We start from the raw sequence: 25,433 nt of genomic DNA, 5'->3' as shown, positions 1-25,433 counted from the left end.
CAGGGAATGTTTACTATGATTAAATGTCAGGAATTGTGAAAATCTTTAAATGTATTTGGTTAAGGTGTATGTAAACTTCCGACTTCAATAATCAATCTAAAGCTCCAATGTTGAGAATGTCCTTCTAGAAACAGTTTGTCATTTCTGATCAGTTCTGACTGCATGTATCACAGCCCCTGGGTAGCTCAATCTGACTCTCGTTATTGAAGATGACAGTCTTGTAAATCGCTTGAAAAAAAACAGCAACCTTTCAGTTGGATGACCTCACAGACAGATTGATGTTTTCCTCAGTCTTAAAGGTTTTAACTACAGGTTAGTCCTTAGACTGAGGAAGCCAACACAGAAACCCAGTGTACTTGTCCTGTCCCCCCTCCCACCTCCCCCCCACACCTGGCAGGGGATGAATGCACTCCTGTGCAGGGGAGACAGGGGGGAGACAGGGGAGAGAGGGAGGGAGACAGCGGAGAGAGAGAGCGAGGGGGTGATTATACCACAGGGTTTTTGCATGCAGGACCAGGCCCCGACACTCACAAAGAGACCCTCTGTTTCCCCTGGGCCCTGGGCCTGCACACACACAGTGAGTGGGTTGTTGATGCAGTGTGTAAAAGGCTTCATTGATACACACTGCTCAGCCTTGTCTTGATCAGTGTCACTGCAATTGTTGTTGTTGTTGTCCCACCAAGAGAGGTGATCGTATAGGAGGAGGTCAACACTTGATCTTTGGCATTTTAATGAAAGATATGTTCATAAAATGAACTGTATCAGGCCTCTAAACACTCTGCTCTTTTTCTTACAGACAGATATCCCGTCTCTCTCTATTGCTCTCACACAGATGTGACCGTGCCTCAGCTCCCCACCCCACCCAGGGACCAAGGCTGCCGGACTGACCCAGCCCAGCCAACCCTTCACCTCCCTGGGGTCTCACAGCCGGCGGCGCCCCCCTCCGACACCCCGCTCTCCTCCAGCTCCTCATCCTCACCCACCGCCCTTCCTTCCCTCTCCCGTGGTGAGCCAGGCAGCGGAGGAGGAGGAGGAGGAGGAGGAGGAGGGGGGCTGGTTAGCAGGAGCAACAGCTCCGAACGTCTGTTAGATCCCTCTAGTGGTGCCTCAGAGGACTACCAAGACACAGACGGAACACGCAGGGCCAGAGCTGTGGAGAACCAGTACTCCTTCTACTGAGACTGGGCCCAACCAAACCGGAAGCTCTCATTGGCTGAGACACAGGAAGTGCAGGGATTTGGACTCAATAGGTGAAAGGTCGTGGATGGCTGGGGAGTGCTGTGGATGGACATGGATCACTCATTATCTTGTTTATTTGCTTGTTTCTTTTTCCTGTTTCTCCAACGTGACAAGGAAGCATATTAGACTGTATGCCAGTCCGTGTCCAGTTAGCCCTTGGCTCTTTGGCCACCCTCATCATCAGCTGACATTAAAGATATGAAGAAAACTGATGATTTAATCTTGAGTGTGAGGAGAGAGATGAGAGAGAGGGAGGGAGGGATGGAGAAGGAGAGAGAAAGGAAGTAGTCCAGTGGAGGTTTTGATTCACTTATCCAGACCACTTCCTGTCCACCCAACCCACAGTTCCCTAGCAACAAAGCCTCTGTCGCCGCCCTGCTAAGTGATCAAGAGCTGAAGCGACCCTAAATAAATGGTTTTCCTCCCCAGGCCCTCCTGAGCATAGCACTGTTTGTGAAGCTGCTTCTAGTCTGTCCCGGATATCCTCACTGTCCCCAAGGGGAGTTACAAGTACAACGCACTTTCCTCTCCTATAGCTTTGCAAAAAAATGAATGGGAACATCAGTATAGTAATGGGTGTGTTAGTGTTATCTGAGAGATGGATATTTTCTTAGTGTACAGCCAAAAGATCCTAGTGCCTGTCAGTTACAAAGGAAATTTGACCATATGATATGACGTGACTGATCGGCCGTCTCATTGGTAGTGGCGGTGATGATCTCAGTTCAGAGTGATAAAACACGCAGGGTTGGGGTCAATTCTATTGAAATTCCAGTCAATTCCGAAAGTAAACAAAATCCCAATTCCAAGTTGTCCACTTGAAAAGCATTAAAGAGAATTGGAATTGGAAGTCCGGTGTACTTCCTGAATTGACTGGAATTTAAATGGATTTGACCTCAACCCTGAAAACATGATCCACAGCTCCGACTACCAGAAGACTGCTCCACATTCCCACTCACACATCAACATGGTGCAGCCTGGCTAACCCCTATGGGTTTGACTAACCTCGGGTGTGATGTACAGCCTGAAGCCCTATGTTTGTGATGTTTGATGTGCTGCGGTAGTGTTTCCTAAACCTGGTCCTGGACCGCCCCTTTGTGTGATGGTTTTTCTGTCCAAGGTATCATATCATTCATTTTCCAAAGGACAGACACCTGAAGACTTGGCTCATTTTAAAGAACTGGTTGATTGTGGAATTAGAATTCAGGAAAACCAGCAGAAACAGGGGGACTTGATGACCATAGTTTGGGGGACTTGATGACCATAGTTTGGGGGACTTGATGACCATAGTTTGGGGGACTTGATGACCATAGTTTGGGGGACTTGATGACCAGTTTGGGGGACTTGATGACCAGTTTGGGGGACTTGATGACCAGTTTGGGGGACTTGATGACCAGTTTGGGGGACTTGATGACCAGTTTGGGGGACTTGATGACCAGTTTAGGGGACTTGATGACCATAGTTTGGGGGACTTGATGACCATAGTTTGGGGGACTTGATGACCATAGTTTGGGGGACTTGATGACCAGTTTGGGGGACTTGATGACCATAGTTTGGGGGACTTGATGACCATAGTTTGGGGGACTTGATGACCATAGTTTGGGGGACTTGATGACCAGTTTAGGGGACTTGATGACCATAGTTTGGGGGACTTGATGACCATAGTTTGGGGGACTTGATGACCAGTTTGGGGGACTTGATGACCATAGTTTGGGGGACTTGATGACCAGTTTAGGGGACTTGATGACCATAGTTTGGGGGACTTGATGACCAGTTTGGGGGACTTGATGACCATAGTTTGGGGGACTTGATGACCATAGTTTGGGGGACTTGATGACCATAGTTTGGGGGACTTGATGACCAGTTTCGGGGACTTGATGACCAGTTTCGGGGACTTGATGTCCATAGTTTGGGGGACTTGATGACCAGTTTGGGGGACTTGATGACCATAGTTTGGGGGACTTGATGACCATAGTTTGGGGGACGTAGTGACCATAGTTTGGGGGACTTGATGACCAGTTTGGGGGACTTGATGACCATAGTTTGGGGGACTTGATGACCAATTTGGGGGACTTGATGACCATAGTTTGGGGGACTTGATGACCATAGTTTGGGGGACGTAGTGACCATAGTTTGGGGGACTTGATGACCATAGTTTGGGGGACTTGATGACCAATTTGGGGGACTTGATGACCATAGTTTGGGGGACTTGATGACCAGTTTGGGGGACTTGATGACCATAGTTTGGGGGACTTGATGACCATAGTTTGGGGGACTTGATGACCATAGTTTGGGGGACGTAGTGACCATAGTTTGGGGGACGTAGTGACCATAGTTTGGGGGACTTGATGACCATAGTTTGGGGGACTTGATGACCAGTTTGGGGGACTTGATGACCATAGTTTGGGGGACTTGATGACCATAGTTTGGGGGACTTGATGACCATAGTTTGGGAGACGTAGTGACCATAGTTTGGGGGACGTAGTGACCATAGTTTGGGGGACTTGATGACCAGTTTGGGAGACTTGATGACCATAGTTTGGGGGACGTAGTGACCATAGTTTGGGGGACTTGATGACCATAGTTTGGGAGACGTAGTGACCATAGTTTGGGGGACTTGATGACCATAGTTTGGGGGACGTAGTGCTACGTAATGGCACCGCTGCATTATTGTGTGTGCGGCCTGCTGGTGAACTCCAGGGGGAGGGACCTATAGCTGTACAGGTGGTCTGGTGGTAGCCCCCAGATGGCCATGCTGAATCGTCAATAGGTTATTATTGAAATAGCATTTCTAATTAGAAAATGCTGTACTTCCGTCCTCTATAAAAAATATATTTAAAAAAAAATAAGCCATTTAGCAGACGCTTTTATCCAAAGCGACTTACAGTCATGCGTGCATACATTTTTTGTGTATGGGTGGTCCCGGGGATCGAACCCACTACCTTGGCGTTACAAGCGCCGTGCTCTACCAGCTGAGCTACAGAGGACATATGGTGACAACGACCGTTGCCCTATGGCAGACTAACAGACACCGACAGGCGGGGGAATGCAGGGGGCAGTTCATGACGGTACATGTGCCAATTAAAATCGTATTTTTCCAAGAGTATTTGTTCCTCAGCCGTTGTAAATTACATTTTCCTATCAAGTCTTATTGATGTCATTCTTCATTCTTCTCAGTGAGATCCCTCAGTGCAACCAGTCAGTTCACGCCAGACCTGTTCACATATCAGGGGCTAGGGCCAGAGTGATGTGTCCTCTTTATTTCTTAACATTTAATGCTGATTTCTGTTGTCTGGCTGAGTTTTGAAGAGTCTGTGAAATTTTGTACAAAGTGATGTACTTGACATAATACTTTATATTTCTGTGAATAAAACATGTGAGCAAACTGTTACAATGGCCCTGTCATGTCTTCTGTTTCTAAGCAACCCACAGGACACTTGATCTAGCGCCAACCCTGATCACAACACAACATATTGAATTGAACACTGCTCAGTAATAAGTCCATGAGAAAAGTATTTGCTTTTACTGATGGAGAACAGAGCCCTCTAGTGGACAAAAGGCTGTGCTTGTTGACGGGTCTCCTAGGTAGACGGGTTGCCCCTTCACATTAACAATGTTCCAGCATACACTAGTCTGGGCTTTCAGCACAGGGGGTTGGTGAGAACGGGGTCGTGGTAATGGTGACACCTTAACTGGGGAGAACGGGGTCGTGGTAATGGCTGGAGCAGGAATGAGTGAAATTCTATCAAATACATCAAACACACTGCTCTGATCATTTAATATGCGTGTGAAGGAGGCATAATTTAGCAGCAGCTCTGAACAGGAACTAAACAGCAGCCGCCACAGTTTAACAGCAACCATGGCAGTCATTGGCCGTGTTCGAGAACATCAAAACAGCATGCATCATGGGTATATTGTGACTGATCTACAAATAATATTGAGTAGTTATTTAAGACGCAAGGTGATTTGTAGATCAGTCAGTCTCGACTTTAAAATTGTCTGCAATTTGGAACATGCCCATTATAAACTCTGACTGAACCCATAGAAGCAGTTATGAAGTCATCATCCGAGACCTCTAAAAGCAACCACAATTCAATCCAGTTATGTCATGATAATTGACTATATTATTATAATCCAGTTGTGTCATGATAATTGACTATATTATTATAATCTTGTTGTTCTTGTATATAAAGTAACTGTTCTGTACTCCGTCATGTATTTTATGAAACACTTCAAGCAACCACCTGTCTAAAAACAGAACCTCAACAGGCCAGCAGGGACAGGTTGGTTTATTTCTATTTCAGGACCTGGTGATACTGAAGAAGATGACCCCTGACCCCTCCCATGGCCAACAGCACCCCTACAGTCAGGACCTGGTGAAACTGAAGAAGATTACCCCTGACTCCTTCCATGGCCAACAGCACCCCTACAGTCAGAACCTGGTGATATTGAAGAAGATGACTCCTCCCATGGCCAACAGCACCCCTACAGTCAGGACCTGGTGATACTGAAGAAGATGACCCCTGACTCCTCCCATGGCCAACAGCACCCCTACAGTCAGGACCGGGTGATACTGAAGAAGATGACCCCTGACTCCTCCCATGGTCAACAGCACCCCTACAGTCAGGACCTGGTGATAGTGAAGAAGATGACCCCTCCCATGGCCAACAGCACCCCTACAGTCAGGACCTGGTGAAACTGAAGAAGATTACCCCTGACTCCTTCCATGGCCAACAGCACCCCTACAGTCAGGACCTGGTGATACTGAAGAAGATGACTCCTCCCATGGCTAACAGCACCCCTACAGTCAGGACCTGGTGATACTGAAGAAGATGACTCCTCCCATGGCCAACAGCACCCCTACAGTCATCTCCAACATCTTCCCCAGCTTCCACTGCTTATAATCCTGCTGCTGTTTCTGCTGGTAATGGGCCTTTCTGGCCCTCAGCTCCTTCTCCCTCAGCAGCTGCTCTCCATAGTGAGCCTGGAAGAAGGCATCAAAGTCAAACATGGCCTTCCCTCCAACGTTGGAGAACCGCCGGGACCTCTGCTGTTGTTGATACTGCTGTGGGCCAGAGGCTCTGGTGCTGGAGGTGGACTCCCGTTCCGAGGGTCTCCCGGCCGCCTGGATGTCTGACCCACTGAGGATGCCGCGGTCGTACTTCCTCCTCAGGGCCATGCTCCCCAGCACGCTATAGGCCTCGCTGATCTCAGAGAAACGCTGGGTGGCCTCCTCGTTGTCGGGGTTCTTGTCTGGGTGGTAGATGAACGACTGCTTGTAGTAGGCTGTCTTTATTTGGGATTGGGTGGCGCTCGGGGACACTTGGAGGACGTCATAGTAGGCTGTTCTGCTCCTGTGAAGAGGCGGGATGTCTGACTTGTTGTTTTTGTTGTAAGCCCGGGTGGAGTGCAGGAGATTTGGGTGAGGTCTAAACCAGCCTGACTGCTGCTCTGCCAGGTTGAGCATGACCGTGCTGAATGCTCGGAGCTGCTGAGGTGACCCAAAGGTTTCAGGGTGAAAGCTGGCCATGACATCGCCTCTGCTATTCCAACACATCATCCTGTGCACTGTTACTAGGTTACCCTGGGACAGAGGCTGTACACTGGGCCACAGGTACAAAGGTGACTGTCTGAGCTCACTATCCTGAACAGTTGCTAATTTGATAGCGGGTTTAGCTTCAATGTCTAATAAAAACAAATCACAACTTGACCAAACTTGAGGTAATGTCCCATACCCCAGCCTGTTCTCATGTTTTAGGCTAGAAAGTATTTGATCAATGTGCTCTACCTCCGTGCATTCCTGGGCCTTCTCTTTTAGGTTTTTACTTTCAGGTTCCCAGGAACTTGCCTGACTGTCCCTTGTTGACACCGGCTGACATTCGTAAATCCCTTGGCCGGTTACCTTGGCTTTACAGGTTCTGGCTCCAAGTATAGAGGTTGCTGCTACTACTGACATCGTTCCGTGTCGTTGACCTTCGGCGCTGGGGAGGGCGTGAGTCGGTGCGTTTCTGATAGTTGAAAATCTGTACACTCCGCTCCCCAACCTCCGACTGACCTCCGCCATTCTCCCGTATCAGCAGGTACAGCAGCCATTGACAAATAACAGAAGCGAAGAAGACAGAGGTGGGATCCGGTTAAATGTATAGCAGACCAATGAGAGAAGATGTAAATGGGATGTGGTCACAAAAACGTATTCTGTCATCCAATCATATACGAGGAATTGAGGCTTGAACGTTATCAAATATCGCCTCTTCCTCTCTGATGTTATGTAAAGAATTTGCGATAGTCTTGTGCAACTTAATTTTTCCTATGCTTTAAAATTGTGTTTAGATATGAATTTAATTCAATAGGTCGTTTTGGTTGCTGAAATAATTTCTGATAGTATTTTTTATTTTCAACTGTGCGCCTTTCATGTCGCAGAAATTCTACGTCACACTTACATGTGGAGCCTCAGCTGTAGCCAGACATCATAACAACTTTTAAGCTGTTTGGTTTAAATCGATCATTCTTTGATATTTTGTAGCAAACAAAATTAAACATGTCCTCAAGTTGTCGAAGACCCGAGCATATGGCCCCGCCTGAAATGGTTAGTATGATATTTTCCTCTTAAAAAAAAAAAAGACAGACAATGAGAGCTAGCTAACGTTAGCTAGCTGCCTGGTTAACCGTTAACTGTAAGAAAACTAACGTTTGCTAAGTTAGTTAGTGATCTGCTCCCAAATACATACCTACCAAGTGACTGGTTATCTGTCAAGTTCATTATGTGAACTACATTTCCCCGACACATCTTGTCTTTACCTGCACACTGCACTTAACTTCTTGTGTTTTGATTTCTACTCATTCTGCAGTTCTACAACGAAGAGGAGGCCAAGAAATATTCTCAGAAGTGAGTCCTGAGTTTGACAATGACCTCTTATGGGCTGCGCAATATGAATCACTGTGTTTGAATACAAATCGTTTCATTTACATAATGACAAGAGGCTGTCCTTGATGGAATATGTTTGAGACATAGTATAATGTAATTTTACATTTACATTTAAGTCATTTAGCAGACGCTCTTATCCAGAGCGACTTACAGTTAGTGAGTGCATACATTTTTCATACTGGCCCCCCCGTGGGAATCGAACCCACAACCCTGGCGTTGCAAGCGCCATGTTCTACCAACTGAGCTACAGGAGGTAGTAATATGATTGAAGGTAGCTAAGTAATCAACAGTTCAATAATTTACCAATTGATTTCCAGTTCTCGGATGATTGAGATCCAGAGCCAGATGTCCGAGAGAGCTGTGGAGCTGCTGAACCTGCCCGAGGACCAGTCCTGTTTCCTGCTAGATGTGGGGTATGTGTACCAGGGACGTCTGAGGGCTCTCATCTATGTAATAGGTCTGGGTAGGAGAACAAAACAACATCAAAGCTACTTCAGACTGAGTGTGTATATAACTTCGCCCCATCCAGGTGTGGCTCGGGGCTAAGTGGGGACTACCTGTCAGAGGAGGGACATTGCTGGGTTGGAGTGGACATCAGCACAGCCATGTTGGGTGAGTGTGGTTGGAGTGGACATCAGCACAGCCGTGTTGGGTGAGTGTGATGAGTGGACATCAGCACAGCCGTGTTGGGTGAGTGTGGTTGGAGTGGACATCAGCACAGCCGTGTTGGGTGAGTGTGGTTGAGTGGACATCAGCACAGCCGTGTTGGGTGAGTGTGGTTGGAGTGGACATCAGCACAGCCGTGTTGGGTGAGTGTGGTTGAGTGGACATCAGCACAGCCGTGTTGGGTGAGTGTGGTTGAGTGGACATCAGCACAGCCATGTTGGGTGAGTGTGGTTGAGTGGACATCAGCACAGCCATGTTGGGTGAGTGTGGTTGGAGTGGACATCAGCACAGCCATGTTGGGTGAGTGTGGTTGGAGTGGACATCAGCACAGCCATGTTGGGTGAGTGTGGTTGGAGTGGACATCAGCACAGCCATGTTGGGTGAGTGTGGTTGAGTGGACATCAGAACAGCCATGTTGGGTGAGTGTGGTTGGTGTCATTCCTGATGCAAAAATATTGCATTCATATTTAGAGATGGATCAGCCATCCTAATCCATGGATCAGCAACCTGAAAAATACCAGTCAATATTTATTTGTTGTGATCCGCTGTTGACCAGTGCTGTGTCCTCTCTAGATGTAGCGCTGGATCGGGAGGTCGAGGGAGACGTTGTGTTGGGGGATATGGGTGAGGGGATGCCCTTCAGGCCTGGGACCTTTGATGGCTGCATCAGGTAAATACCTTGTCCTCCCTGTCCTGTAAGAGATACCTGAGTTCTCTACTGACAAATTAGTATTGATGGACTTGTCAAGACTGAGTTAGTAATGTATCTCTCCTTCTCTTTCAACCTATCACCTGTCTGTGTCCTCCCCTACCTCTCTTTGTCTCATCCCTCAGTATTTCTGCTCTCCAATGGCTCTGCAATGCTGACAAAAAGACCCACAGCCCCCCCAAGAGGCTCTACACCTTCTTCAGTACGCTCTACTCCTCCCTGGTGAGATCCCTAGGGACCTCAGTCCAATCTAACCACTACTCCTCCCTGGTGAGATCCCTAGGGACCTCAGTCCAATCTAACCACTACTACTCCCTGGTGAGATCCCTGGGGACCTCGGTCCAATCTAACCACTACTACTCCCTGGTGAGATCCCTAGGGACCTCAGTCCAATCTAACCACTACTCCTCCCTGGTGAGATCCCTGGGGACCTCAGTCCAATCTAACCACTACTATGTTTTTGTCCCATATCTTTTTTAGTCAAGAGGAGCCCGTGCAGTGTTTCAGCTTTACCCAGAGAACTCTGAGCAGGTACAGTGATATTAAAATTGTTTATTAAAGTTTGTCTGCACAGAAACATGCCGACACACTCGGTGACACCTGATTGCCACTCCTGATCTGACCAGCAGTTGCTCCGCCTTCTATTTATTTATATTTATGCTAAATGTTATTCTGTTTTATTACACTTTTACTACTTCTGTTTACTGTAGTTATTATTGAGAGGTGAACCTGCCAGTCAGCGTTTCAGTGTACTGTGTATCCTGTGTAAATGAATAATAGACTTGACTGTGTGTAGCTGGAGCTGATTACGTCCCAGGCCATGAAGGCAGGCTTCAGTGGAGGCATGGTAGTGGACTATCCCAACAGCACCAAGGCCAAAAAGTGAGTCGTCGTCCGTCCCCCCGCCCCCAAGCGGCCCAACCTGGATTTGTAGCCACCATAGAAATATAACCTATAGAACGGGCCTCTCCATTTTAAGTCAATGATGGCATAATGATAGATTGTATTTCTATGGTAATCACTTGGAGGTCATACTAGAAAAACACACACACAAAAACATGTATTTCTGGCACGAACTCTCACAATTGTCTTCCTACCGTCACCGACTGCTGGGAACTACTTTATTGAGGAACGGTTTTACTTACTATGATATGTGGTTGTCCCACCTAGCTACCTTAAGATGAATGCACTAACTGTAAGTCGCTCTGGAAAAGAGTGTCTGCTAAATGACCAAAACTGACATCCTTCTCTGATTTCCCCATCAGGTTCTTCCTGTGTCTGTTCGCTGGGTTTTCAGGAACCCTACCCAAGGTGAGGAAGAGAGTAGGAGTTCATTTGGAGACTTGTCTTGAATGCTGATGGTTTGTGGTCCCTCTGTTTCAGGGGCTGGGGTCAGAGACAGTGGACAGGGGTGTCCCAAATCAAGTCCAGTTCACAGGACAGAGGTAAAGAAATAACATCCTCAACTTTAGAAATGTTCTAATTATTAATTACCACCATTATGTTAATGGTAAGACTTAATCAAAGTATTAGCATAGTTGGGTAGATCTTCTCATCAGGTCAGTGCAGGCTCATATTTTCGGTGGCTCGACTGGGTAAGACACTTAAGCGGGGGTGGTCCTGTGTGTTTGCGAGACAGAGGTCCTGGGTTGGAGCCTTGGTATGAGCCAAATCAGGAGGAAGTGGTACTGGCTTAGCAAGCAGCGTGACGTCCTTTACAATGACACTGATCACGTCTACTGTCACAGGACATAGAGCAGATCAAAGATGAAATATGTATTTGGTAAAAAATAACTACAGATTGATTAGCGCTGAGTGTCTCAATCCCTTCCTGTGTCTGCTGGTGATGATTTCCTGTTTGTCTTGGTGAAGATCTCGCTTTAAGAACATGAAGGGCAAGTCTGCAAAGAAGGGAAAAGACTGGATCCTGGAGAAGAAGGAGAGGAGGAGAAGACAGGGCAGGTATGTACCCCTCTGACTACACTGTCTCATTGGGCAGTGATCCTGATCCAGTCTACGGTCTCATTGGGCAGTGATCCTGATCCAGTCTTCTGTCTCATTGGGCAGTGATCTTGATCCAGTACAGGTCAACCATTTGTACCATGCATATAGCTTCCAACCCCATTTGGACGAAGCCATTAGGCTCTGTAACAGAAAGGCTTGTCTCTTACCGTCTTCCCTCTGTGGTGTGGTTTGTCTCTCAGGGAGGTCCGAGCTGACACCAAGTACACTGCCCGGCAGAGAAGGCCTCACTTCTAAACCCCAGTCAGTCCTGTGTGTTCCGGCCTGGAGATTCACCCTCGTGGAGTAGGCTGTCCTGTGTGACCAGAGGAGCTGTGACTGGCAAGATTTAGACTCACACCTCAATGGACTCAAATCAAGTCCTACTCGCTTAGAAACGGGCGGATTAAAATAAAATAAAATCCATTTAGAAATGGACTGTTGTTTTCTTCCAGGAGTTGTCGATCAATGGAATGGAAATTAATTAATATACATTTATTTATGCGATTCCCACCCCTGTTGGTGACTGCCACTTGAAGTTATGTTCATATAGTGGTTACCTAGACTGGTTGCTAGTCTTTGTTTAGCTATAACATTCCTAGAGAGGGGCCAGTTTCTGTACTTTCCACTCCTTGTGGTGTCATGTGCCACAGGAGCACAAGGAGTGGAAAGTTATAGCTAAACAGAGAATGGACACCAGTCTAGTGCTTATCTGGTTGTGGTCCCAATCCTCTGGACAGAAACTGGCCCCTCTCTAGGACATGGTCCCAATCCTCTGGACAGAAACTGGCCCCTCTCTAGGACATGGTCTGATAGACAACAACAAATGGACAGCAAATAAAATAAATGGCCCTCTCTGATCTTGGATCCATTTCTTCTGGACTATATAATTCCCCCTCAAGCAGCATATTATTTTTTAAAGCTGTAATATGTAACTTTTTGGGCAACTAACCAAATTCACATAGAAATGTGAGTTATAGATCTGTCATTCTCATTGAAAGCAAGTCTAAGAAGCAGATCTGTTCTGTGTGCGTTATTTCTATACTTCCCGTTCTTAAGTTTTATTTTTGCGTCTTTTACTTTTGGTTTTGTAAACCAGCTTCAAACAGCTGAAAATACAATATTTTTGGTTATGGAAAATATATTTCACAGCGGTTTAGATGGTACAATGATTTTCTACACTATACTTGCTTGTTTTGTCACATAAACTGAAATTAGGCAAAATATTAGAATTTTTGCAACCAGGAAATGGCGGAGCGATTTCTGCATAGTGCACCTTTTTAAATGTTTGATGTAGACAAAGCGTGAATTTAAAATGTTATCTCTGACATTACTTAATTTTCTTTCTCATTCATCCCAGTGAATATTCATGATGTTTAGAGGCCAATAGTCCTCCCAGTGGACCGAGTTTGGGAAACCCTGCTCCAGGCTACCTAACCGATCCCATAGTTATAATTGAATATTGCCCATTCCTTGGTCTCGCCTTTGGTCGTTTAGGCCTACTTGATTCGAATAAGATGTTGCATCAGAATGCATTTTGATATGGTGATATAATCTGATGCAATAAACACTGGGGTTCATGGGTTAAAAACAGGTGGCCTTGCCTTTCTTCTGTGGGTGTCATGGCGGACTACAACCCAAAAAGGTGTATTGCCGCCGCCAACTGTGCAAGATTGAAAAAACAAGGTAAAAAGAAAATCCATACTTGATAGGGGAAAACTAACTTAATCCGCCCAAATAAAAATAGTACATTGACAAAACCAAAACTCCCACTTCTTCCTTCCTTCCTATTTCCATATCTCTAGGGCCTGAGAGGGTGGTACGGCTTGTGACAATACTCCATGCAACTCCTCTGCCAATAAATCTTTCAGTCCCAGGAACCGCTTCGCCACATCCACAATGATATTTATTTTCCTGGACCTTCTCTCCACCTTGGCAGTGCCATTAATCACCATAGCTATAAAGGCCACAAAGTCCACCTTCTTAACCTTTAAAATATCACGGTCGTGCTGGTGAAAGGCCTATCCACCACCATGGACTCTTCAGGAGCACCATTCGAACCCTCAACCCTTTTTAAACAGCTGCTGCATATGAAATGCTCAGGACAGGCCTGACTTTGGCCACCTCATTCTCTTTCACCCTTGGTGGGGCATTCAACAGACGTGGCTTCATGGTTCCCACCACAATTGCAACATGTCACATTTTAGTCACTTTTATAACACATGATGTGATATTTTCCACAACTTGGACATCTCGGCTTCTCCCTTCTGCAAACACTTGAAACATGACCAAAATATTTAAAAAAGTGATCACACTGCATTGGTCTTGGGATAAATACTCTGACTCTGTAGTTAATATACCCCAACTGCACTTGAGTAGGAAGAGACTCAAGAACTAAAGAACAGATAGTCCTCACTTTTTCATAATTCAGCACACGATTCATCCGAAGTGCATCAATCACTCCAGGAATATGTTTCATCTCTTCAACAGCGACTTTGCGGGCTCTGCAGGATTTCAGTCCTTCACGGCGTAGTGTGTTACCAATTGTTTTCTTGGTAATTAAGGTACCAGCTGCCTTGAGATCATTGACAAGATCCTCCCGTGTAGTTCTGGGCTGATTCCTCACCGTTCTCATGATCATTGCAACTCCACGAGGTGAGATCTTGCAGGGAGCCCCAAGCCGAGGGAGATTGACAGTTCTTTTGTGTTTCTTCCATTTGCGAATAATCGCACCAACTGTTGTCACCTTCTCATCAAGCTGCTTGGCGATGGTCTTGTAGCCCATTCCAGCCTTGTGTAGCTCTACAATCTTGTCCCTGACATCCTTGGAGAGCTCTTTGGTCTTGGCCATGTTAGAGAGTTTGGAATCTGATTGCTTCTGTGGACAGGTGTCTTTTATACAGGTAATAAAATGAGATTAGGAGCACTCCCAAGCCAGAGCCAAAACTACATTTGTATGTATATGAATTTGACTGTGAAATTGTGCTGCCACGATAAACAGAATATACAGATGATAAGCAGAATATACAGACACGAAATATATAGATCCAGAATTTCCACAGATCCCCGTACAGTATGAACACTGTAAGCGGCAGGTAGCCTAGTGGTTAAGAGCTTTGGGCCAGTAACCGAAAGGTCGCTGGTTCGAATCCCCGAGCCCACTGTGAAAAATCTCTCTGTGCCCTTGAGCGAGGCACTTTACCCTAATTGCTACTGTAAGTCGCTCTGGATAAGAGCGTCTGCTAAATGACTAAAATGAAAACAAATAAGCTGCATATAGATGTGCAAATGTGCAGTTCTGGGATGATAGTGCAGGGTGCAAAGTCTGTGGACGAATAGTTCAAAGTCCATGGATGAGAGGATCACCGTTGGTGTGGGTCATGGCACCGGGGGGGTAGAAACTATTCATGTGGCAGGAGGTTTTGGTAGTGATTGGCCAGAGGGGGAGTCTTTGGAAGAGGGGATGGAAGGGGATGATCTTTCCTGCACGCTGCCTTGCCTTGCAGAACCTCGATGGATATCATCGGGTGGCATCCTCTCAGAAGACCGGACAGTCTGTTGCAGTGATGGAGGAGGTGAGGATGGAAGGTCGATGATGGTCATTTAGAACTGAATCAGCACACACAGCATTCAAAGGAGGACTTGAGGACAAAACAACGCCATGCATTCACTAAACATTACACTGAGGACAACAAAACACCATGCATTCACTAAACAGATTTTTTGTTGTTGTAATTGTCTGATTGGGAACTACCATCGTCTATCAATTACTGAATGCAAAGGTGTTAATATTTGGCTTTGGAAGTTTTATTGAATAGAGTCAGTAATATAGGAGTCAAATCGCATAAGGAGTCTCATCAGATCAGGTGTTATCAGAAAGCCAGAGCATCTGTGTAAATAGGAGTCTCATCAGATCAGATGTTATCATAAAGCCGGAGCCATCTGTGTAAAGAGGAGTCTCAACAGATCAGATGTTATCATTAAGCCGGAGCCATCTGTGGAAAGAGGAGTCTCATCAGATCAGATGTTAGCATCAAGCCAGAGCCATCTGTGTAAAGAGGAGTCTCAACAGATCAGATGTTATCATAAAGCCGGAGCCATCTGTGGAAAGAGGAGTCTCATCAGATCAGATGTTATCATCAAGCCAGAGCCATCTGTGGAAAAAGGAGTCTCATCAGATCAGATGTTATCATCAAGCCAGAGCCATCTGTGTAAAGAGGAGTCTCATCAGATCAGATGTTGTCAGCAAGCCAGAGCCATCTGTGGAAAGAGGAGTCTCATCAGATCAGATGTTATCATCAAGCCAGAGCCATCTGTGGAAAGAGGAGTCTCATCAGATCAGATGTTATCATCAAGCCAGAGCCATCTGTGGAAAGAGGAGTCTCATCAGATCAGATGTTATCATCAAGCCAGAGCCATCTGTGGAAAGAGGAGTCTCATCAGATCAGATGTTATCATCAAGCCAGAGCCATCTGTGGAAAAAGGAGTCTCATCAGATCAGATGTTATCATCAAGCCAGAGCCATCTGTGTAAAGAGGAGTCTCATCAGATCAGATGTTATCAGCAAGCCAGAGCCATCTGTGGAAAGAGGAGTCTCATCAGATCAGATGTTATCATCAAGCCAGAGCCATCTGTGGAAAGAGGAGTCTCATCAGATCAGATGTTATCATCAAGCCAGAGCCATCTGTGGAAAGAGGAGTCTCATCAGATCAGATGTTATCATCAAGCCAGAGCCATCTGTGGAAAAAGGAGTCTCATCAGATCAGATGTTATCATCAAGCCAGAGCCATCTGTGGAAAGAAGAGTCTCATCAGATCAGATGTTGTCAGCAAGCCAGAGCCATCTGTGGAAAGAGGAGTCTCATCAGATCAGATGTTATCATCAAGCCAGAGCCATCTGTGGAAAAAGGAGTCTCATCAGATCAGATGTTATCATCAAGCCAGAGCCATCTGTGTAAAGAGGAGTCTCATCAGATCAGATGTTGTCAGCAAGCCAGAGCCATCTGTGGAAAGAGGAGTCTCATCAGATCAGATGTTATCATCAAGCCAGAGCCATCTGTGGAAAGAGGAGTCTCATCAGATCAGATGTTATCATCAAGCCAGAGCCATCTGTGGAAAGAGGAGTCTCATCAGATCAGATGTTATCATCAAGCCAGAGCCATCTGTGGAAAAAGGAGTCTCATCAGATCAGATGTTATCATCAAGCCAGAGCCATCTGTGTAAAGAGGAGTCTCATCAGATCAGATGTTGTCAGCAAGTTAGAGCCATCTGTGGAAAGAGGAGTCTCATCAGATCAGATGTTATCATCAAGCCAGAGCCATCTGTGGAAAGAGGAGTCTCATCAGATCAGATGTTATCATCAAGCCAGAGCCATCTGTGGAAAGAGGAGTCTCATCAGATCAGATGTTATCATCAAGCCAGAGCCATCTGTGTAAAGAGGAGTCTCATCAGATCAGATGTTGTCAGCAAGCCAGAGCCATCTGTGGAAAGAGGAGTCTCATCAGATCAGATGTTATCATCAAGCCAGAGCCATCTGTGGAAAGAGGAGTCTCATCAGATCAGATGTTATCATCAAGCCAGAGCCATCTGTGGAAAGAGGAGTCTCATCAGATCAGATGTTATCATCAAGCCAGAGCCATCTGTGGAAAAAGGAGTCTCATCAGATCAGATGTTATCATCAAGCCAGAGCCATCTGTGTAAAGAGGAGTCTCATCAGATCAGATGTTGTCAGCAAGTTAGAGCCATCTGTGGAAAGAGGAGTCTCATCAGATCAGATGTTATCATCAAGCCAGAGCCATCTGTGGAAAGAGGAGTCTCATCAGATCAGATGTTATCATCAAGCCAGAGCCATCTGTGGAAAGAGGAGTCTCATCAGATCAGATGTTATCATCAAGCCAGAGCCATCTGTGGAAAGAGGAGTCTCATCAGATCAGATGTTATCATCAAGCCAGAGCCATCTGTGGAAAGAGGAGTCTCAACAGATCAGATGTTATCATCAAGCCAGAGCCATCTGTGGAAAGAGGAGTCTCATCAGATCAGATGTTATCATCAAGCCAGAGCCATCTGTGGAAAAAGGAGTCTCATCAGATCAGATGTTATCATCAAGCCAGAGCCATCTGTGGAAAGAAGACTAGTAGAACAAAGATAAGTGCAAACAGAATAAATGAATCATTCAACATCAGATTCCACCTAAAACAATGACATGAACTCTGTCCCAATTCATCTCTGCGCAACTCCTCACTTCCTCACTACTCACATCCTTCTCCAAACCCATTGGAGGAGGTCCGATGCAAGGAACCTTGGGTCGTCTCCTCCAATGGGGTTTTAGAAGGAAGCGCGAGGCTCTGTCTATGAATTTGAGATTGGAAACATTTATCCAGCCTCATCCCTCAGCTTTTTACCAAACAAGGGTGAAGGGAACTCTTTGTTATTGTTTAAACTGCTGATTGTCTTTTTTAAGAAACACATAAATGAGCATACAAGTATGTTTAAGCATACGTAACTGTTGGGAGTGCGGTCGGTGCCATACCTTTAGCTCCCAGGTGCAGCAGAGCTGACACACTAAAGATGAAGTTGCAGCTCTGGCTGTTCTCTATATATATGTCTTGACCACCCTCTGGCTGTTCTCTAGACAGATGTCTTGACCACCCTCTGGCTGTTCTCTAGACAGATGTCTTGACCACCCTCTGGCTGTTCTCTAGACAGATGTCTTGACCACCCTCTGGCTGTTCTCTAGACAGATGTCTTGACCACCCTCTGGCTGTTCTCTAGACAGATGTCTTGACCACCCTCTGGCTGTTCTCTAGACAGATGTCTTGACCACCCTCTGGCTGTTCTCTATATATATGTCTTGACCACCCTCTGGCTGTTCTCTAGACAGATGTCTTGACCACCCTCTGGCTGTTCTCTAGACAGATGTCTTGACCACCCTCTGGCTGTTCTCTAGACAGATGTCTTGACCACCCTCTGGGTAGCGCTGGAAGGTGTCCCGGGCACTTTGTGACCACGTCACCTCCCTCAGAACCTGTGAAGATCTGCAGGTTCTTACAGTGGGGCATCAGCATAATCTATAGAGAGCGCAGAACAATACAGGAGAGGGAATTAGATTTAGTATGGAGTAGAAGTCCCAATTTAAGATCCTTGTACAATCCATAGACATTGGTAATAGGGCGCTGGAGTTTGAGGATGGTGGAGCGATAAATATGTGCTGAGTTGTGTAAGGCATAAGATAAGTTGGTGACTCACTGGTCCAAACTCAAGGTAACAGTCCATTTTAAGACTGCTGCGGCTGTATCAAAAGGGGAAACTATGGTTAATAATTTAGCCAAGTAAGTGATAACAAGATGTGGGGCGAACCACGTTAACAAAGTGATGCTGACGCTCTTTTAAATGTGTGTCAAACTAAAATCAATCATTTCAAAGTGAAACAAACCATACAACTCAATGCACAAGGACTACTTTTTAATAATTTGCAATCATTGGGTTTGTTTGACATACATTTTAAAAAGTGAAAAATCTGAGTGTCAGCATCACTCCGTTACCGTGAAATTGCCCTGTACCAATCCCACGCTACTCGTCAGTCAGCATGGCTCAGTGTTGAACAGCATGTTTCAGCCCAACCCACCTCACTGTCAGTCAGCATGGCTCAGTGTTGAACAGCATGTTTCAGCCCAACCCACCTCACTGAGAGCTACCCTCCTCTAGGTTTCCATCCCTTATCTACACTACTCATATTGTCTAGCAATGACTATCACATACATTCAGTATAGCACTATCTTTCTGACCAATAGACCAGCAGCTTTGGCTTTGGTTAAACCACGTGGCTAGACATTAGTTAGCTAGCTAGCTAACTTTAAGCTAGTTAGCTTCCTAGCTAGATAATGTGGGGTTCTATTTTCTAATAATTTGATCTGTATGTGATGAATAGCTTAGAAGGAATGCATTAATGATAAGCATAGGTTTGTACTATACTGATATAAATTGTTTCACATAACAGGCTGTGATTCATGTAAGGAACGTTAAGGGGAAGGACAGATAAGACTTGTATTTCTTACAGATACAAACACTGCCTCTTTGTTGTCTGTGAACCGTTGTCTGTGAACTGTCCTTGGACGTAGGAACGTACAGTCTTTTGAGTGCTGACTCCACAGGTTGTTATGATAAAAACTTATGCCTGGCAACAGTGTGCAACAGGTGGAGCGCCAAGAGGCTGGGACCAGCCCATGCGCCAACGGATTGGCTGAGTAAGTCTAAACCACGCTCAGTCTCTACTCTGATTGGCCAGCAGAGAGTGGGAACTATCTCTGTCAGAGTATTTTAAGAAGAACCTGTAACAATGGATTAGTTCTCTGTCTGCCCTGTGTGGTATTTCAGTGAGCCCGTATACGAACCATCATACTTATCATACATACATTTTGCATATAATAAATTTAGCTTGGATTGAATATCTCTTGATTATGTTTTCTCTTATTCCAATACCAGATTTGAATTACGCAATTTCTAACAATAACATTAAACTAGCTTGCCTCATCAATAACCTTCTTTAATAACAAAAGACCAAATAACTACTGTACGTACTTCAATTTCAATATTGAATTCATAGTAGATAAGCTAGCTAGTTGGTTAGCTTGTTTCTCTACTAAAAAACTATCGGACGTACCTCTTTTTTTTTTTTTGTCTGCCATCGTTCACTTTTCACTATCATCTCTATGGTCAAAAAAATCCAGTTAGATAACAGTCAAGCTGTGATTGGTCCAAAAACCTGACTAATTGCATTTCAGCAGGTCCTTGGCTAGAATTTCCCCTGTTATAAAAAAAAAATCTCCGCTCTCAAATTAATTTACTGCGTGCAGAAATGCAGTTCTGCTCGCTCAAAGTCACACTCGCAGGTTTACATTTACACACACCACGCTGGCCTGCCCTCGTGGTACCCGAACCCGTCCTCTGCTACCACCCGTTCTTCTCTCTCAACTCAAGTGTTTGTTTGCGCAGTGATGTTTGATCTTGCTGGCACGCTCCATCTCGCGCACGTTCAACCTTTTGAATTGGAATTGACACCATACTGTTTTCCCCTTTCTCAGCGGAGGGAGGGAGAGCAGAGGGATGGCAGCCTCACCGTTTCTCCCTCCCTCCCCTCAGACTCACCAATCAGATGCAGGCCATCGGTCCAGTAAAATATAAGTTTAATTATTATGCTCACTCAGCTGTGCCTCACAGGAACACATTATCTATTACCATTGTGGTCATATACCCAATTTGCTTTGGTATATAATTTAAAAAATGGTCTGAGAAGAGCAACATTGGCAGGGCAATTCAAGCATAGCCAATATGCAGTGATAACGAATTGGACCTATAGCCTACGACACAAACCTCATTGCTACAGAACTGTTTTTAAGGTTAATTAATTAATTTTAGGTTAATGTTGCATATGCTTACGTTTTTTAAGTCCTGTTTAAAAATCTGATTTCAGGCCGGTAAATCTCGCCTTGTATTTTGACTCAGAAAGTGATCTTGACTCAGAAAAGGTTGGTGACCATTGGTGTAGATGTATAGGAATATAGTATTCAAATGATGAACATGTCAGTGTGTTGTAAACCGTGGGGTGTTGGTTTGAGCGCACAGAGATGGACACAAGAGACAGGGAGGTTCTAGTCAGAAAACACAACTTTACTAGGTGTGCCTTCGCTAGGTCTGTGTGGGGTACAAATCGACTGTAGTAGCCTGCTAATCCCAGGAACAACTTCACATGCCTCTTGGTTCGGGGGACCGGCCATTCCTTAATGGCAGCACATTTCTTTTCTTGGGGCTTCAAGTTTCCCTGCCCGATTCGATAGCCCAGCTACTCCATCTCAGTGTAGCCCAACTTGCACTTGTGGGGGTTTGCGGTCAGTCCCGCATCCCTTAGCACATCCACCACCGCCAGTAGCCTACAGAGATGGGGCTCCCAACTGTCAATGTGCACGATTTATATCATCCAAATAAGCAGCAGCGTACTCACGGTGCGGGGGGCGCAGGACGCGGCCCATAAGTCGCAGGAAGGTCGCTGGGGCCCCGTGGAGCCCGAAAGGAAGAACCCGGTAGTGGTATAGCCCCCCCGGGGTGGAGAAGGCCGTCTCCTCCCGGGAGGCCGCTTCCAGCGCCACCTGCCAGTACCCCTTTGTCATGTCCAGGGTGCTGACGTATCTCGCCTTCCCCAAGCGGTCGATCAGTTCGTCCACCCAGGGCATGGGGTAGGCATCGAATCTACTGATTGTCGTCACTTCCCGCTGGACCGCCACCCTTCGGGCTTATGGTATACGGTATGGCCGGTTACGCACTTTTTCTCCCAGACATGTGTGGATATGATGTTCTACGAGATCCGTGCGCCCCGGCACCTAGGAGAACATGACCATATTCCTGCTGGACCAACTCTCTGAACGCGTGTCGTTGGGTCTAGCTGAGGTCTTCCCCCATGGAAACTTCGATAGAGGGCGGGTTCTCGTGCGTGCCATCTCTTCAGTAGGTTCACATGGTAAACCCTACCCCTAGCTTCCTGTCCACGTCCTGGTTCAATTCTAACCTTAGCTTCCTGTCCACTTCCTGGTTCAACCCTACCCCTAGCTTCATGTCCACTTCCTGGTTCAACCCTACCCCTAGCTTCATGTCCACTTCCTGGTTCAAACCTACCCCTAGCTTCATGTCCACTTCCTGGTTCAACCCTACCCCTAGCTTCATGTCCACATCCTGGTTCAAACCTACCCCTAGCTTCATGTCCACTTCCTGGTTCAACCCTACCCCTAGCTTCATGTCCACTTCCTGGTTCAACCCTACCCCTAGCTTCATGTCCACATCCTGGTTCAACCCTAACCCTTAGCTTCCTGTCCACTTCCTGGTTCAACCCTAACCTTAGCTTCCTGTCCACTTCCTGGTTCAACCCTAACCTTAGCTTCCTGTCCACATCCTGGTTCAACCCTACCCCTAGCTTCATGTCCACATCCTGGTTCAACCCTACCCCTAGCTTCATGTCCACTTCCTGGTCCAACCCTACCCCTAGCTTCATGTCCACTTCCTGGTTCAACCCTACCCCTAGCTTCATGTTTACATCCTGGTTCAAGCCTACCCCTAGCTTCATGTTTACATCCTGGTTCAACCCTACCCCTAGCTTCATGTTTACATCCTGGTTCAACCCTACCCCTATCTTCATGTTTACATCCTGGTTCAACCCTACCCCTAGCTTCATGTTTACATCCTGGTTCAACCCTACCCCTAGCTTCATGTTTACATCCTGGTTCAACCCTACCCTTAGCTTCATGTTTACATCCTGGTTCAAGCCTACCCCTAGCTTCATGTTTACATCCTGGTTCAACCCTACCCCTAGCTTCATGTCCACATCCTGGTTCAACCCTACCCCTAGCTTCCTGTCCACTTCCTGGTTCAACCCTACCCCTAGCTTCCTGTCCACTTCCTGGTTCAACCCTACCTCTAGAAAAGAAAAGGAAAATACCCTCACTCTAGTAGTTCAGATTATAAAATATATTTACCAACGTTTCAACAGCAAGCTGTCTTCATCAGAGTTTCAACCCTAATCCTAACCACAACCCTAACCTTCCTCTGAAGAAGACTAAACCAGGCGAAACGTCAGGAACTCCCTTACCCTTCTTGGGCTACTTTTAAATGAACATTGTTTTTAACCTCACTCAGAAAACTTATTTTTAATCATCCTCTCTCTGGAAATACAGTCCTCCTAACAAATGAATTTTTTTGCAAGAGGAAGTCTTGTTACAATGTATTAAAATGGTACCTTGGTTTTATGTAGAGGTTCATAAAATGAGTGGGGTAATTGTCTATGTGCCCGTGCACCCTGTACTCCTTGTGGGTAACAGCTTTTGTTCCCTTACCTAACCTCAACCACAACCCTAACCTCAACCACAACCCTAACCTCAACCTCAACGTCAACCTCAACCACAACCCTAACCTCAACCACAACCCTACAGTCAACCACAACCACAAACCTAACCTCAACCACAACCTCAAACCTAAACTCAACCACAACCTCAAACCTAACCTCAACCTCAACCACAACCCTAACCTCAACCACAGCCATAACCACAACCCTAACCTCAACCTCAATCCTAACCTCAACCCTAATCTCAACCACAACCCTAACCACAACCCTAACCTCAACCCTAACCACAACCCTAACCACAACCCTAACCTCAACCACAACCACAACCCTAACCTCAACCACAACCCTAACCTCAACCACAACCCTAACCTCAACCACAATTCTTACCTCTGAAGAAAGCTATCAGCTGAAACGTCAGGTCTCTGTTTGTCTTCTGTTTTAACTCCTGAAAGTTCCCTTAACAGGTCTTTAATTTATTTTATCTTGGATTTTAGGATATTTTAAATTACCTTAGACTTTTTATGGTTCACCCACTGGTTTGAGAAAACTGGTTTTTTTGCACTGTGTTTGGCTCTAACAAGCCATGCAACAATAGTGCTATGGAATCTAGCATATGAAGGCTTCTTGGACTGCAAATTCACTCGAAAGGAAGCTCCAGTGACAAGAAAACCTGGAAAAGGATTTGGGTGAAGGATCTTTTACCTTTGAACATTGTTGATTTCATGGACAATTTCCTTTGGTTAGTGAACCATTACCAAATAATGTTTTGGTAGGATAACATCAAGGGAATTTGATGTCTTGTTTTTTATGAACATTTTATTATCTATTTTATTTTTTCTTCCCCTTTTTGTTTTTGATTTTAATACGGTCCGTGGTGTAGTGGAGACTCAGTTGGGACAACATTGTTGATTGCTGTTCTTTCTTATGGTGGTGGAAAATGATGCTTCCTATAAGAAATGGGTTTGGGCCTTTGGCCCAATCTATAGCTCTGGGGGAGAATACACCCACCGTAAGTTCAGACACTCTTAAAACCTCTTTCGACCCTAAATTGACTAAGCAGTATTTTAAACTATTACAAGCCATTCATCATGCTGAAATTTTAGCAGAATTGCAAATAACCAGATCTTACCCTCCTGGCATGATGAAACAGGTTGTTAGACTCTCTCTCCTCTTCCCCTCTCTCTCCTCTTTTTCTCTCTCTTCTCTTTCCCTCTCTCTCCTCTTTTTCTCTCTCTTCTCTTTCCCTCTCTCTCCTCTTTCCCTCTCTCTCCTCTTCCCCTCTCTATCCTCTATTTCTCTCTCTCCTCTTTCCCTCTCTCTCCTATTCCCCTCTCTCTTCTCTTTCCCTCTCTCTCCTCTTTCCCTCTCTCTCCTCTTTCCCTGTCTTGCTCTCTCCTTCTGAAACACCAGAGCTAGATGGGGGATACGCAGCATGCATCTCCATGCTAATGGTGTCTTAATGAAGGAAACAAGTGTCTGAATCTGGGGGAGAACAGAATGGAGTGTGACTCTTCAGTGAAGTCAGAATTCTATTGACTCTCTTGCCTTCTCTCTCTAGAGTCAGACAGTAGAAAGGAGGGTGATGTGCACTTGATTGATCTGTTTACACACACACACACACACACACACACACACACACACCAGCCTTGGTCTGTTATTTGCTCTATTTTAAGCAGCCAGCCCCATGTGCCTGGTGGCATTGACCTCACAGCCCAGGAAGTTAAACATAGGTTGATATGGTTACCCTGAATGTAAAAAAACATGATCCTGTCCCCTGACTTCCTGCCCAGTAACAGACCTTAACCCCTTATCCCCTAATTTGTGGATGTCCATCACCCATTTTGTATGATATGTTACGAATTACAATTGGTGTTAAATTATACGAATTTCAATTTGTACAATATGTTTACGAATTAGAAAAATGTATGGTATGTTACGAATTGGCTAACGTTAGCTAGGCTAGGGGTTAGGGTTATGGTTAATAGGAGTTAGGTTAAAGGGTTACGGTTAGGG

At 45.7% G+C, this 25,433-nt stretch overlaps 2 protein-coding genes across 3 annotated transcripts; one reads left to right on the top strand and one right to left on the bottom strand.

The window, feature by feature from the left end:
• Positions 1–5,957: 5,957 nt before the first annotated feature.
• LOC311122773 (uncharacterized protein) lies at positions 5,958–7,378 on the bottom strand. The gene has a single exon (XM_084197094.1). The coding sequence runs from the start codon at positions 7,298–7,300 to the stop codon at positions 6,044–6,046; it is 1,257 nt and encodes a 418-aa protein (XP_084053220.1). The 5' UTR covers positions 7,301–7,378; the 3' UTR covers positions 5,958–6,043.
• A 121-nt stretch (positions 7,379–7,499) lies between these two features.
• Positions 7,500–12,553, top strand: LOC311122775 (18S rRNA (guanine-N(7))-methyltransferase-like). Of its 2 annotated transcripts, XR_014612499.1 has the most exons (13): positions 7,500–7,822; positions 8,085–8,122; positions 8,479–8,574; positions 8,691–8,773; positions 9,401–9,497; positions 9,662–9,758; positions 10,017–10,067; positions 10,333–10,418; positions 10,802–10,847; positions 10,920–10,981; positions 11,409–11,498; positions 11,741–12,059; positions 12,296–12,553. XR_014612499.1 is itself a non-coding variant. In XM_084197095.1 (12 exons), the coding sequence occupies exons 1-12, from the start codon at positions 7,775–7,777 to the stop codon at positions 11,793–11,795; spliced, it is 849 nt and encodes a 282-aa protein (XP_084053221.1). In that variant the 5' UTR covers positions 7,500–7,774; the 3' UTR covers positions 11,796–12,553. The 2 variants fall into 2 exon arrangements, 1 of the variants encoding a protein (XP_084053221.1); XM_084197095.1 differs by having other exon boundaries at positions 11,741–12,553.
• The last annotated feature ends 12,880 nt before the right edge of the window (positions 12,554–25,433 follow it).

Source organism: Coregonus lavaretus (genome assembly GCF_964263955.1).
Source record: "Coregonus lavaretus genome assembly, contig: HAP1_SCAFFOLD_2068, whole genome shotgun sequence".
Classification (NCBI taxonomy): Eukaryota; Metazoa; Chordata; class Actinopteri; order Salmoniformes; family Salmonidae; genus Coregonus; species Coregonus lavaretus.
This window is presented reverse-complemented; position numbering and strand designations above follow the sequence as displayed.